The sequence below is a fragment of the Mirounga angustirostris genome, unplaced genomic scaffold (assembly GCF_029215605.1).
Source record: "Mirounga angustirostris isolate CCGP_5_RB_7025 unplaced genomic scaffold, mMirAng1.0.hap1 SCAF_6, whole genome shotgun sequence".
Lineage (NCBI taxonomy): Eukaryota > Metazoa > Chordata > Mammalia > Carnivora > Phocidae > Mirounga > Mirounga angustirostris.
Genome location: NW_026991714.1, coordinates 128,377,497 through 128,393,424, shown reverse-complemented (window position 1 = coordinate 128,393,424; position 15,928 = coordinate 128,377,497). Strand labels below are relative to the sequence as shown.

Here is a 15,928-nt window from a genome sequence, read left to right as displayed (position 1 = left end):
AGAGGAAAAGCCTCTTTCATTTGCCTGAAACTAGCAGATTATCTGGGTCTACTTTCTAGGAACTTGACAACTTAGTTCTAATAAGACGTAAGTGCTAGATGTTTATTTTACTTAATTTTTTTGGAGAAATTTTGAAAGTTTTTTATTTATTTAAGCAATCTCCACACACAGTGTGGGGCTTGAACTCATAACCCCAGATCAAGAGTTGCATGGTCTTCCAACTGAGCCAGCCAGGCACCCCAAGTGTTTGATGTTTAGTTGGTAAACAGTATTTGTTGAATGAATGAATGAAAATATAGGTCTGACAGTTTCTTCTGAATCTTGGTTTGTGTGATGAGCCTGGATTTTCGGAGGGGTAGAGTCTAAGCCTTGGGCCTCTATTTCTACTTCCCCACTCCCAGTCTACTTTCTGTTTCTATATATTTGTCTATTCTGGACATTTTATATAAGTGAGATCATATACCATGTGACCTTTTGTGACATAATGTTTTCAGGTTTCATTTGTGTTGTGGCATGTATTAGTACTTCACTCCTTTCTATGGCTGATTACTGTTCCATTGTGTGGATGTGTGACGTCATTTTATTTATCCATTCATCGTTGATAGACGTTTGGGTGGTTTATATCTTTGGCTGTTATGACTAATGCTGCTGTCAACATTCATGTACAAGTTTTTGTATGGATATATGTTTTTTGTGTGTATATACCTAGTGGTGGAATTGGGGGGGTCATGTGGTAACTTTACGTCTAACATTTTGAGGAACTGCTGAACTGCTTTTCAAAGTGGTTGTACCATTTTACATTTCCACCAGCAATGTATACGGGATCCAGTTTTTCTACATCCTCATCACAGCCAAGGATTTTATTTCTACTTGGACTTTCCCACCACTTTGGCAAAAGTAGAAAGGGCATTAACTTGATTTAAGAAATGATGTTGTAAAACTTTGAGTACTTTGATTCTTGGTTTACAGATTAACATCCAAGTTCTCTCCATATTATTCTCTCATGATCTGCCCATTGTGTTTCTGGACTTCCTTTGCCAAGGATTTATAAACAGTATTGCAATGGGATGAGCAGTTTAATGAGTTTTGATAAATGTATACATCCTTGTAACAACTATCCCAGTCAAGGTATAAAACATTTCTTTTCTCTAAAAAGGTTCCTTTGTGCCTCTTTTAGAGGATGGTAAAAAAATTTTTTTTAAAGATTTATTTCAGGGCACCTGGGTGGCTCAGTCGTTAAGCGTCTGCCTTTGGTTCAGGTCATGATCCCAGGGTCCTGGGATCGAGCCCCGCATCGGGCTCCCTGCTCCGTGGGAAGCCTGCTTCTCCCTCTCCCGCTCTCCCTGCTTGTGTTCCCTCTTTCGCTGTGTCTCTCTGTGTAAAATAAATAAATAAAATCTTAAAAAAAAAAAAAAAAAGACTTATTTCGGGGGGAGAGAGAGAGTGTATGCACAAGTGGGAGGGGCAGGGAAAGGGAGGGAGAATCTCAAGCAGACTCCATGCTGAGTGCCAGGCCTGACACAGGGCTCAATCTCATGACCCCAAGAACATGACCCAAGCTGAAACTAAGTCAGACATTTAACTGACTGTGCCACCCAGGTACCTTGAGGATTTAAAAATTTTTTAAAAATGAATTTGTTTTGGGATGCCTGGGTGGCTCAGTCAGTTAAGCGTCTGCCTTCAGCTCAGGTCATGATCCCAGAGTCCTGGGATTGAGTCCCGCATCGGGCTCCTTGCTCAGCCGGAAGCCTGCTTCTCCCTCTCCCTCTGCCTGCCGCTCCCCCCTGCTTGTGCTCTCTCTCTCTGACAAATAAATAAATAAAAATCTTAAAAAAAATAAAAAATGAATTTGTTTTAAATGGTGGATTGCTTAGCTATAAAAATAGAGTTGTAGAAAATTTGGAGAAAACATTAAAAGAGAAAGAATAGAATTCACCTATAATCATACCATCCAAATTAAAATCAAAATTAAATCTTTTTTTAATACTTGAATATGGTTGTGACCATTATCATACATTTAAATGTATATAATTTTGCATGCTGTTTTTTCACTTTCCATTGTAACATAAATATCTTCTTGTGTTGTGAAAAATTCTTCATGGTATGCTTTTTAAGAGCTTCATGGGGCCCTGCCTGGGTGGCTCATTTGGTCAAGCATCCAACATTTGGTTTTGGCTCAGGTCATGATCTCAGGGTCCTGTTGGGCTCCCTGCTCAGCGGGGAGTCTGTTTCCCTCTCTCTCCTTCTGCCCACCCCCGCTTGTGCACTCCCTGCCTCTCTCTAAAATAAATAAGCCTTTAAAAAAAAAGAGCTTTATGGGGTTTCATTATATATCTATGTTTTAGTTTGCTTGGGCTGCGATAACAAAAAAAACACAGATTGGGTGGCTTAACAATGGAAATTTATTTTCTCATAGTTCTGTAGGCCAGAAGTCCAAAATCAAAGTGCCAGCACCTTTGGTTTCCCCAGAGGCCTCTCTCCATGGTTTACAGATGGCCACCTTCTCGCAGTATCCTCACAGGGCCTTTTCTCTCTGTGTGGGAGCAAGCATCCCTGGTTGTCTCTTCCTTTTTTATGAGGAAGCCAGTCCTATCAGATTAGGGCTCTACCTTTTTGACCTCATTTAACTTTAATAACTTTTTTTTTTTAAGATTTTTATTTATTTATTTGACAGAGAGAGCAAGAGAGCACAAGCTGGGGGAACAGGAGGAGGGTGAGGGAGAAGCAGGCTCCCTGCCAAGCAGGGAGCCCGATGTGGGGCTCGATCCCAAGATCCTGGGATCACGACCTGAGCCGAAGACAGACGCTTAACCATCTGAGCCACCCAGGCACCCCAAATGACTTTTTTTTTTTTTACTTTTTAATTTAATCTCTACACCCTGTGTGAGACTTGAACTCATGCCCCCAAGATCAGGAGTTGCACGCTCCTCTGACTGAGCCAGCCAGGCGCCCCTTTAATGACTTTCTTAAAGGCCTTATATCTAAATACAGTCACATTAGTTAGGGTTAGGGTTTCAACATATGAATTTTGAAGGAACATAATTTAGTACATAACATACAGTAGTCTCCCTTTATCAGTCATTTCATTTTCCGTGGTTTGGAAGCAGATGATCCTCCTTCTGCATACCATGGGTCAGTAGTAGCCTAATGCTAGGTCACAGTGCCTACATCATTCAGCTCACTTCATCTCACCACACAGACATTTTATCATCTCACATTACCATAAGAAGGCTGAGTACAATACAATAAGATACTTAGAGAAACCACATTCACATAACTTTTATTGCAGTATATTGTTATAATTGCTCTGTTAGTTACTGTTAATCTCTTACTGTGTATAAATTAAACTTTATCATAGGTATGTATGTATAGGAGAAAAACAGAACGTAGAGGGTTTGATACTGTTGACAGTTTTAGGTATCCACTGGGTGTATTGGAATGTATCTCCCGCAGATAAGGGAGAACTGCTGTATGTGTAATGATTTACTTGCTATTCTCTCAGCATTGGATGTTATTTCCACAGTTGTTTCCGGTTTTATTATTATTATTTTTTAAAGATTTTATTTATTTGTTTGACAGATACACAGTGAGAGAGGGAACACAAGCAGGGGGAGTGGGAGAGGGAGAAGCAGGCTTCCTGCTGAGCAGGGAGCTGATGCGGAACTCGATCCCAGGACCCTAAGATCATGACCTGAGCCAAAGGCAGACACTCAACGACTGAGCCACTCAGGCTCCCCTCCAGTTTTCTTTTATTACAAATAAGATTATGATGAACATCTTTTTGTTTAAAGCATTTTAGTTTTTGCATTTTGGGTAAAGCTGAATTCTCTGGAGTGGTGTTTGTGGGTCAAAGGGTATAAACGTTATTAAGGCTATTGATAAGAGATTGCCAAATTGCCTCCTAAAAGGGCCGTGTACCAGTAATACTTTCCTTGATAACGTATAAGTGGCTGTTTCGCTGTACCTTTATCAACATTAAAATCTGTATTAATTGGATACATAAAAACAATATTGTTTTAATATGCTTATTTAAAGTGAAGTTGAACATTGTAGAAAAGTGTTAACTTTCCATATTTTCCCCCTTTAGGGGGGTGGGGGATTTGTTGACTATTTACTTTGCTCATGTTTCTTATTAGGGATGTTATTTTTTTTTAAAGATTTTATTTATTTATTTGACAGAGAGAGACAGCGAGAGCAGGAACACAAGCAGGGGGAGTGGGAGAGGGAGAAGCAGGCCTCCCGCTGAGCAGGGAGCCAAATGTGGGGCTTGATCCCAGGACCCTGGGATCACGACCCGAGCCAAAGGCAGACACTTAACGACTAAGCCACCCAGGCGCCCCAGGATGCTATTTTTTCTTATCAATTTGTATAAACATATACATTAAGCATAGTAATGGTTTTGTGTCTTTGGCTACAAATGTAATTTCCCATATGATTTGGCTTTAATGTAATCACTTTTTCAAAAATCACACAAAATACTCATTTTTAGGAAGTAAATTTCATCTGTATTCTACTTTGTACTATCCTCCATGGCTTTTTATGCTTTCAAAACCCTCTCCCAATCAGAGATGAAAAAATATTTTTTGTTAGGTTTATAATGTTTAAAAAGTCTTTCCTCTCAACCTATTAACTGCTTATTTAGAAATACTCTCCCAAACATATTTGTTATTGTGATGTGAGTAATGTTGAATATTCCAATGATCTAGAATTGTACCACCCAGTAGAAGTTTTTGTGATGATAGGAAAGTTCTATATGTTGTGCTGTCCTATTATGGTAGCCACTAACCACATGTGGTAGTTGAGCATTTGGTATGTGGCTAGTGCAACTGAAGAGTGAATTTTTAATTTAACTTTTTTTTTTAAAAGATTTTATTCATTTATTTGAGAGAGAGAGAGTGAGAGAGAGAGAGAGAACATGCAAACAGGCCAAGGGAAGGAGTAGAGGGAGAAGCAGACTCCCCACTGAGCAGGGAGCCCGATGTGGGACTTGATCCCAGGACTCTGGGATCATGACCTGAGCTGAAGGCAGATGCTTAACTGACTGAGCCACCGAGGCACCCTGATTTAACTTTAAAAAAAAATTTTTTTTTAAATATTTTTTTAAAGATTTTATTTGACACAGAGAGACAGAGCGAGAGAGGGAACACAAGCAGAGGCAGTGGGAGAGGGAGAAGCAGGCTTCCCGCTGAGCAGGGAGCCCAGTGCGGGGCTTGATCCCAGGACCCTGGGATCATGACCTGAGCCAAAGGCAGACGCTTAACCGACTGAGCCACCCAGGTGCCCCAACTTTTAATGTAAATAAAATTTAAGTTAATTATGAATTAAACCAAAATTTACTTTAAAAATTAATTTAAATTAAAAACAAATTTAAATAGATCTGAAGAGGGGCACGTAGGTGGCTCAGTTGGTTAAGCGTCTGAATCTTGATTTTGGCTTAGGTCATGGTCTCAGGGTTTTGAGATTGCGTCCTGCGTAGTGTTTCTCACTCAGTGCAGCATGTACTTGTCCCTCTCCCTCTGCTCCTCCCCTGCCCTCCCTCCAACTCTCTCTCAAATAAAATCTTTTTAAAAAAAAGATCTGAAGACTTAAGGTCTTTAATTTTGTATTTTGATATCCTACATTTGCAACATTGAATGGAGTAGTCTAATTCTGGTCCATTGATGTATGCTTTCCTCTGAGGAAAGATACTCAAGGGAATAGTATCTGTAATACCTAATCAACTGCTGACCTGTATGCAATTATAGCCCTCTTTTCCTGGTGATACAAGGAATTAGCACGGGCGCCTGGGTGGCTCAGTTGGTTAAACAACTGCCTTCGGCTCAGGTCATGATCCTGGAGTCCCTGGACCGAGTCCCGCATCGAGCTCCCTGCTCGGCAGGGAGCCTGCTTCTGCCTCTGACCCTCCCCCCTCTCATGTGCTCTCTGTCTCTCTCATTCTCTCTGTCTCAAATAAATAAATAAAATCTTAAAAAAAAAAAAAAAAAGGAATTAGCACAAGCATTGTGTGTGTGTGGAGGGGCAATTTATGCATCAGAAAGTTGAAGTTTCTTTCTTTTACATGTGTACAAATTCATCTCCAGCATCTTTAGTGGCCTTAGCAAAGCTGCCTTGCTAAAGAAAAGGGTATCTGTGGTGAGTTGCATCATACTTTTAGGCTTATCCCTGTTTTTCTCTGTTACAGACGCTGCATTCAGGTAGTACATAAACTACTTTGCTACCAGAAGAAGTGTAGAGTACGCCTGCATTACACCTGGCGGGAACTCTGGTCAGGTAACTTTCTCTTTTGAATTCATCTTCTTTTCCTAGATCTTTTATGAGCCCCTAAGCCTAGGCACAGATGAATTTTTTTAAAAGTTTTTAGTGTGTTTAGGATGCTTCTATTTTCATTTACACTTTTTGTCATTTCAGCCTTGTTCTTATCCAGACGTAGGCATGGCACATATCTATTCCATACTTCTTCTCAAATTTCTTCTCCCTGTATGTTTTTGTCAGCTGGTAGAAAACAATTGAACGTATCTTGAGCTCTAATGATTCTTGCTTTGAATAAGAGTGAGGTAGGAGGAATCAGTACAAACTTGGATTCTCCCTCAGTTCCATGTGGTAGCAGCATATGGACTATAGGGAGGCTTCTGTGTGTTTCCTCAAGATGAGTAATCTCTGGAGGAATGTCATAGGGAGAGGGGGTGGGGAGGGGGTGGAGAGATGGGGGGGAATCCTGTTCTTTGTGTTACATCTGGCATTATTGCTGTTTACAGACAGTGTCACTTTTACCACTCCCCCTGTGCCAGAGACAAAACCAGCAAATTACAGTGTTTACTTTTGTCTTTGTGTCCATTCGGTAGCCCAGTAAAGTCACAGCTACCCCTGCAGGCGGGAAGTGGTTCTTCTTTAAGGGTACAATTAATGCTGGCTTGCCACCCCTTTCTTTGTGTAACTAAATTGGAGGTTTCAGGAAAGCCAGGAGACATGCTCCCTGAGGCATTTGCTTGCTGATAGGTCCTGTGGCTTTGGTGACCTGATGGTACAATAAAGTCTTCTTTGGATGATTATAGTGTGAATGGTTGCCCCACCCGTGGAAGAGCTTCTCAGCACAGGAGGGTGTGTTAGTGTCAGAGGCTTCGTAGGAAACAGGCCACTAACCCCACCCCCTTCCATGGAATTCATCTCACTTGTTGTGACACATGGTTTCCTCCCAACCCAATTTGGCTTTCTAAATTTAGTCCTCTATAATGGGAAGTAGAGATCTTTAATTAATGGATTAGCAAGTTCTTTGCAGTTACTGCCTATGGTGGTGAAGGGTGGAACAGTAGAGTAACACTAAGTGGTAATAGTGGCACTTTGGTATTTTAGGAGAAGAGTGTGATTGTATGAGAGTTTGAGACTGAGGGGATGTCAGAAGATCTACAGAGATCAGAAGAGATTGAAATGACTAAAGTTAGTAGAATTTCCTAGGTAGGACCAATTCTTATTAATATACAGGACTATTGTGGTTGTCCATGAAGAGTTATATGATTGTTAGGTTCTAAAAATTTAGGATTAAAGAGAAAACACAAAAATGATACAAATCTGTGGATGGGGGTGCCTGGGTGGCTCAGTCGTTAAGCATCTGCCTTCGGCTCAGGTCATGATCCCAGGGTCCTGGGATCGAGCCCCGCATCAGGCTCCCTGCTCTGTGGGGAGCCTGCATCTCCCTCTCCCACTCCCCCTGCTTGTGTTCCCTCTCTCACTGTGTCAAATGTGTCACTCTGTCAAATGAATAAATCTTAAAAAAAAAAAACCAAATCTGTGGATGTTCGTTAATAGTTGTAGGACTTGATAACAAGTACAAATGGTTTATGTCTATAACTAGGATGAATTTACCCATTGTAGTACTAACGAGTTGGTGGTAATAGTTGTTTCTGCCTGCTTTTGATTCTCTTCTGGTTTGATTTTTTCTTGTATTCTTTTTTCTTTCCTTTCTATCCTAGCCATCCTGTCTCTGGTCCCTGGGATCTGTCTGGCTCTTCTCCCATCCTCATCACCTGTGGTCATCTTCCTCGTTGTTCTGTTGCATTGCCTTTTACCATTTACCCTGGTCTGTCTCCCTGGGGCCCAGGGCTTTCCATTACTCTCCTTCCTCCACTTTGTATCCTGTCCTTTGTGCTACTGTTGTCATATATCCTACTGGTACATATGTTAAAATCCCAAAATACATTGCCATCATTTTTGTTTAAAGAGTCAGTTATCTTTTAAAGAGGTTAAGGATGTCTTCTGTATTTATTTTTTCTTGATCTTAGCACTTCCCCATTCTGGCTAGGAAATTGTGAGGCAGGAGACCATTTTTATCCTATGTTGGTCAGTTGACTTTATGTCTTTGAGTACTTTCTGTCATGTGCAGCTCTGTTCGTAATTATGTGCTATTTCAGGACTGATTGACTGGCATCCTAAGCCTTGATAGGTAGAGAGGAGATGTATATGAGGATTCTTTGTGATGCTGGGATGACTTCTTGTTCCTGAGGCATAGGCATTTGTACTAGAGTTCTCTGCCAAGTGAGGTTAGGTCCTTTTCCTATATAGACTGGGTGAGTCTCCTGGAACCCTGGCTCCCTGTATTCATACACAGTGAGATGCCGAGCAGCAGGTGTTAAGGAAAGTTGCAAAATACTATACTACATCTGATGCATCAGAGCCCATAATAACGTATAATATTGCAATCAGTGAATATAAATGTGGTTATGGTGGATCCACCCACCCCTTGGCTGGCAGTATCCCTCATATGTTGGGATGCCCATGTTTTTACTCTTTGCCTTCTAGACTTAAGGATTTGCTGGAGGTGTATGAACCTCACCGTGGTAAATATGCTTATGTGTATAGATGCCCATACTATGCTGAGAACTTTAATTGAATTTTATTTATAAATAAAACTGGGAAGGCGTGTGTTGTTAGATTGGACACACAGAAGCCGTTGGGTGTCTAGGAAGCAGTTGGCTAGGACCCAAATGCCTTTTGTTGTTTGGAATGTGGGTGTGTAGTATCACTGCACTTCGAATGGTGATTTTTATTCCTGTGCTGTTTGACTGCAGTCACTCTTTGTTATTGGGGAGGTAACCAGAGGTCCCCCTACAAATTCCCATATGGAAATTCAGGTGTGCTCTTGTGGACGAGGATGAGGCAGCTGTATTAGTTGGGGGTTTAATCCTGCCTGCTCTGTTGGTTTTATAGATACAAGCCCTGACCTTCTCCCTGCTGCCATTGTCTATTTATATGGTGCCAGTCACCATAGTATCTGAGTATTTGGGGAAATATATTTAGGCTAACTTCAACTAAAATAGGGAAAGGAAGAAGGCCTGCCTCTCTCATTGCCCTCTTTTTAGCAATCACTATTTTTCACCAAGTTACGGAAAATTCAAAAGCTCTTCTCTGACCTCTAGGCTACCCAGATCTCCTGTTTTGGGTAAAAGATTAGGTCTTAAAACTATCCTCTATAGAGATAGAAAACTGGGTTTTAGGATAAGATCCTAGGAAATAGGTCTTTACCTTTGAGAATATAATGAAAGATACAATCTTTGTGTTCAGAAAAATGTCCATTTGCATATACATATTTTGCATATAATTTCAGAGAGTTCATGGACCCTCTGAAGCCATCCATGATCCTGTGTTAAGAATCCCTGTCTTGGGGCGCCTGGGTGGCTCAGTCGTTGAGTGTCTGCCTTCGGCTCAGGTCATGATCCCAGGGTCCTGGGATCGAGTTCCGCATTGGGCTCCCTGCTTGGCGGGGAGCCTGCTTCTCTCTCTCCCACTCCCCCTACTTGTGTTCCCTCTCTCGCTGTCTCTCTCTTTGTCAAATACATAAAATAAAATCTTAAAAAAAAAAAAAAAAAGAATCCCTGTCTTAATTTTAGGTTCCATGGCCTCCCAATTATTTCTGTTTTCACAGAACATCTTACTATCTATGTTAATATTTTTTCTTTATTTACTGATCATACTGTATTTCTCCTGGGAATTTTAGCTTCACAATCTTCTCTCTGAACTTCTTTGGGATAAGGAACACGTTGGTCACTATATTTTATTTCCTGTGTCTTCCTATGGCACTTGGGGTTTCTATTTTAGCATATTGCACTGTTTTGCTATGTGTGCATAAGTCTGCATAATGATTTATTTAAATATCTTTCTTTCCTCTTAAAGTTTTTGTAGGGCAGGGCCTTTGTTTTTATCATTGCTCTGTCTTCAGCACATACTTGGCTTATAACGGGCTCGGAAAACATTTGAATGAATAAATGGATAGCTGGACATGTAGAATTTCTATTATTGATGAATCAACATTCTCTTAAAGCAGTACAGTGCTGTGTTTGGGCCTCAAAACAATAACAACAATGAGAACAACAACAATGATGATAGAACCCAGGAGGATGTTTGTTGTCATGTTTCTGTTGAGCTGACTTTATCACTTTTTTATTTGAATTTTTTTTTTTTTTAAGATTTTATTTATTTATTTGAGAGATTATGACCCCAGCTGCAGGCAGACGCTTAACCGGCTGAGCCCCCCAGGCGCCCCTATTTGAACTATTGATGTGAAAGGGAGTGGCGGGTGATTTCTCTTTCCTTTGTCTGTTTCATCCTTACCTACAGATACATGCATTGCTTTTAACTAAGTAAAAATGGAAACTTTGATGGTTTCCAAGCCATTAACCAAAGAATGAGCAGAATGTTTAGAGAGAAGCATGTAGTTGTTAGAGAGGAAAAGACCTGAACAGAGCTTCATGGAGTCAGCTTATTTTACTTCCACTGCAGGCAGAAGGGGCACTGGGGAGGCAGCCTGCATTTAAATAGTGTAGCTTTCCACAGTCTGAAAACATGGGTCGATTTAAAGGCAGATTTATACTGACATTTTATATTCGACATTTATCTATGGATCACTGTCCTTCTTACCCTTTCACTTTGCCACATCCCTGGGTGATAAGTCATTATTTTTATCACCATTTGTTGGGGAAGGGAGTGGAGGTATAGGAGGGTAAGTGCCTTGCTAAGGATCATGGAACCAGATACTAAACAGAGTCATGATTAGAACTTAGAGTTCCTGACTCCTATGCTCAGACGCAGATCACTAAGGCAACATTTGCCTCCCTGCAGGAAGAAAGGCTCCCAAAGCCCCCAAAACAATCTGTTCAGCTTCACTGTGCTAGATAGCATCCAAAGCATTCACAGCTTTGTGAAAAAGAGAGAAATCGTACATGGCCTGACCTTTTAGATACCTACTGGGACAAATGGAAAACCCAGAGAGTCTCACAGCTTTGTGGATCCAGCTGGCTTTCTCATGACTAGCAGAAGCCTGTGACTTCATGGTTAGGTATACCTTGAGACTGAGAGCTTAGAGGCTTTCGTTGGCAGCTTGTTATATTGTAGTGTTGTCACACAGGACTGAAAATCTTCAAGGGAAAGACTGACCTGAGCCATAGATTGACCTGTGTGTTCTTTTTTTTTTTAAAGATTTTATTTATTTATTTATTTATTTGATACAGCGAGAGAGGGGGGAGTAGGAGAGGGAGAAGCAGGCCCCCCGCGGAGCAGGGAGCCCAATGTGGGGCTCGATCCCAGGACCCTGGGACCATGACCTGAGCCGAAGGCAGACGTTTAACTGACTGAGCCACCCAGGCGCCCCTGACCTGTGTGTTCTTGTATAAGTATAGCTTTGACAGCTTGGTGGTCAAGCTGTCCTGATTTAGGGACTATTCTTTGAACTTCTAATTGTGAGCTTTTTTTGTTGTTGTTGTTTAGTTTCATTTTTAAACTTTCAATTTTGATATAATTATAGACTCACAGGAAGTTGCAAAAATAGTATAGCAAGTTCTCGCACCCTTCACCCAGCTTCCTCCAGTGGTGACATCTTATATAACTCTACAATATTGCTTCTTTTAGTTTTGAAGAAGGTATAGGGAGGAGAGAAGGACACAGCAGTAAACAGCTAGAGTAGATGGGGAGAGGAATTTTGGCAGCTGCTGTTGCTATTTTGTTTTTAAAATTGCTTTTTAAATTGTTCTTCCTCTTTCCCCCAAATTTTCTCTGATGTAGGGGAATATGTTACAAGATGTATTCTAGGCTTGATGTGCCTAATTAAGACTGCTCTAGCTTCCATGTGCAAAAAGATGGGAGGCTTCTTTCTTCTGTGGATAATCAGTTTCTCTCAGAATGTTTTAATATAGGGTCATTAGAAGGCATTTTTGTGTTTCCATAATTTTGTTATGAAAGATTCTATACAGCAGTGTAGAAAGCCCTAGGACTGAAAAAGAATGCCAGAAGACTCTTTTTTCCTTCAAATCACCACATTTGGCTAAGTCTAAAATTTATACTATTTTGACTCTTTCTTTCATCCCCTCAGAAACTTGGCAGAAGCAAAAGATAGGAATTTCTAACAGGTTTAGCCTGTTAGAGGGAGAAAAAGATTCCCTCCAAAAAGCCCCTGAAAAGAGTGAGAAATCTCTGTTCTTTTCTCTGCACATGAAGTCACTTCCTATCCAGAGAAATGTCAACTCTCATAGGCCCATTAGCATCTTGTCAACTAAGACAGAGGAAGGAGTAGCTGTGCTTTTGTTGCTCTGTCGGTACTAGTTCTAAAGGAACATATTCGGTTTCATGAGGTGTCATTGTTCCCTGGATCTCCAGTGAGCAGGACAGGTCTTTTTATTGTTTTTCTCACATTTTGGCAGGAAGTAAAGTTCTTGATTCTACATCACATGCCTCCACTGAGATGTGGTCTCACTGACTATTAGATTTCTTAAAGGGTGACAATTTTGGCTCTCTCTTACCTGGGCAGTGTTGGAAAAAATAAGTAGGTGGTATAGGACCCTAGAAGGCACTGGCTTCTGAGCGTGGTTAGAGGCAGCTGCGCAGGAATAAGGTGTACGGGATCCTGCATTTCCCAGAGTCTGAGTTCCATATGAGAACTTTCACATAAGGGCTCATTTTCATGATAAAGAAGAGGGTAGGTGGTAACTGTGAGAATGGCAGTGTCCCCAGGTAAACAGGGAATTGGAGATAGTGGAGAACCTTATTTTCCCTTTAAAGCAGATATACTTCAACAGCAAGGAAAATGTAACACAGAACTTAACTTCCATTTGAAGAAAGAGTTTGTTCTTTTTTCCAATTCATCTAGAGGGGCGTGGAGCCTTCAGGCAATGCAGCCTGTTGATGTACTGACTTTTTTGTGTGTGTGTGTGGTAAAATACATATAATATTTACCATCTTAACTGTTTTTAAGTGTATAATTCACAAAACTGAGCACCTGGTGGCTCAGTCGGTTGAGCGACTGCCTTCAGCTCAGGTCATTATCCCAGGGTCCTGGGATCAAGTCCCACATCGGGCTCCCCGGGAGCCTGCTTCTCAACCTCTCCCACTCCCCCTGCTTGTGTTCCCTCTCTCGCTGTGTCTCTCTCTGTCAAATAAATAAATAAAATCTTAAAAAATAAAAAAAATATTTATCACATTGTTGTGCAGCCATCACCACCATCTCTGCCCATAACTCTCTTCATCTTGTAAAACAAAAACTCTTCACCTACTAAACGAGAACTCCCCATTCCTCCCTTTGCCAGCCTCTGGCAAGCCATGTTCCACTTTCTGTCTTTATGATTTTGACTACACTAAGCACCCCAAATGAGTGAAATCATAGAGTATTTGTCTTTTTACGGCTGGCTTATTTCACTTAATATAATGTTCTCAGGTTCAAGAAATCAGATTCTCTCTTCCGCAGAGTTTGCTTTTTTCTTTTTTTGTTAATTTTTTTTTTTTTTTAATTGTTATAGGCTGTCTCTGCCCATGTTCAGCCTGAGTGTAAACTTAGTGTCTTCTTTGCTCTCTTCTGAGCCTTTTCCTGGGCATGTGCAATCACTTTCTAATTTTCCCTGTATTTGCAATTGATTTTTGTTTTTTTAAAGGAGCCGCAACACGGGGCTTGAACTCATGACCCTGAGATCAAGACCTGAGCTGAGATCAAGAGTTAGATACTTAACTGACTGAGACACCCAGGCGCTCCTATGCAATTGTTTTTGAATGTTCTAGTCTTAATGTCTGCCTCCCAAAGGGAGAAAGACAAAAAATGAAGGTGGATAAAAGAGGGCACTTGGCCCTTTATTTTTTAAAGATTTTATTGATTTGAGAGAGAGCATGAGCACAAGAGTCGGGAGAGAGAAGCAGACTCCCCAGTGAGCAGGGAACCTGCTGTGGGGCTTGATCCCAAGACCCTGAGATCATGACCTGGAGGTTTAACCAGCTGAGCCACCCAGGCGCCCCATACCTGGTCCTTTAAATCTCGTGGATGTAACTTAACTGGATGGGGATGGGTTTGCCTCAGTGAGAGGAGGTGCAGCAACAATGGTGGCTTGCTTCTTTGTCTGCATCTCTGTAATCAGAAGCAGGAACCAGCTATCCAAGCACAGATCCCCAGTATTTGGGGGACAGGCTCCTTTTTGCCCACCTTACCTCCTAAGAGCTGTGTGCATGCTGCTTGCCACATGGCTGGGGGGGTGGGGTGGGGGATGTGTAGCTGCTACTGTGCTAAGAGCTGAAATTGACTGAAATTAACAAAAATTTACCATCCAAGTCTTCCCCTGGAAGTTGAAAACCTTTACCAGAGTTCCAAAATAGTTAATATCAGACAGATTCTGTCACTGCAATGATTGTCTGGGTAGGGAGAAAGATACCTGGTGCTTTCTACTCTGCTGTCTTCCCAGAATCCTCCCATCAGATGTACTAACTTTTGTGCTCTATTCACCTGGAGGGGCTCATAGCACACAACCAAAGCCATTTCATTTTCTTGTTTGATTCATTGGCCTCTTCAAGTGAGGTGCTTGGGTTTGCAGCCAGACAGATGCCTATATTCTGAGAGGCCACCTATGTATTTTAAAATTATTCTACTGGTAGGTGTTGGCTTCTAAGTTGTCCTGCGCCACTTTGCTGATTGACAGTGAGCCTGCTGATTGTTGGCAGTGTCCCTGGGTAATTGGTGATTTTGTCCAGGGATGCTGGAATTGGCTAGAGTTTATAGTGCCTCTCTGGTTTGGAAGGCATTGGCTTGTTATACTAGTGCTATTTCTAGCCTGTCCTTGGAGTTCCTCTGCCTTTCTTCTAAGCAAGTGAGATGCTAATATTTCTCTTCTATCAGTCACTGTGAAATTATCCATTTCCCCAAATGAGCGCATTTTGATTTGGATCTGTGGCATCTCATCCTAGCTCCATGCCAGGCCACAAAATAGGGCCTGGTTGAGTCTTGTCTTTGCTTTCTTTCTCTTTTTCTTTATAGTATGTTAGAGCTGTTGAAACAGACAGCTCTCTCTGACCTGATTCTTTGGAGACCATTTATTTGTGCTCTGCTAGAGGCTCTCTGTCTCCTTCCTGTTTTTAATATTATTTAAATGTCATTCACTTGGTTTTATAATTAACCCTTCCCTTTGCTTCTCTGAGGCAGACGTCTGAGCTACCACGTAATTGTGTCTTCCTGTAGTTGGCTTGTTCTTCTCTGCACCTGCTTTACCTCAGTGTCAGGGACAGGTTTTAGTCCTGGAGAAGTTCCCATATCCATTATTCATTCTACTCTTCTATGTGCAACACAATTTGCTGCTACTCTCTTTGAATTCAAAGCAGTTTAGGAAAAAATCTGGGGAAGTCCTCATTATGTGGGGTACATTGATGTTAGGGACAGCTCTGCAAACAAGGTTCTTTATGGGGTGAGGGAGACCCGTGTGAGGTGGCAGTATTCTTAGGTGGATGGCATGAAACTCTTCCCATTTGAGAAATAGATCAGCTGCCTCTGGGAATTCACTTGGGACTCAGGGAACCATCAAGGTGCCTATTCCTGGTTCAGCTTCCCAGAACCTGCACGCTATCTTATATTCCACATGCATCTGCATACAGAAGGCAGAACTTCTATGCACTGTTGCCATACTTGATGCGTAAGACT

At 41.4% G+C, this 15,928-nt stretch overlaps 1 protein-coding gene across 3 annotated transcripts in view; it reads left to right on the top strand.

Moving 5' to 3' along the window:
* ARMH3 (armadillo like helical domain containing 3) overlaps positions 1-15,928 on the top strand; it is a 181,025-nt gene that overhangs the window by 55,247 nt on the left and 109,850 nt on the right. For all 3 annotated transcript variants that reach the window (XM_064595201.1, XM_045878674.3, XM_064595200.1), the window contains exon 20: positions 6,182-6,270. In XM_064595201.1, the coding sequence (XP_064451271.1) occupies positions 6,182-6,270 (89 nt within the window). The remainder of the gene's footprint in view (positions 1-6,181; positions 6,271-15,928) is intronic.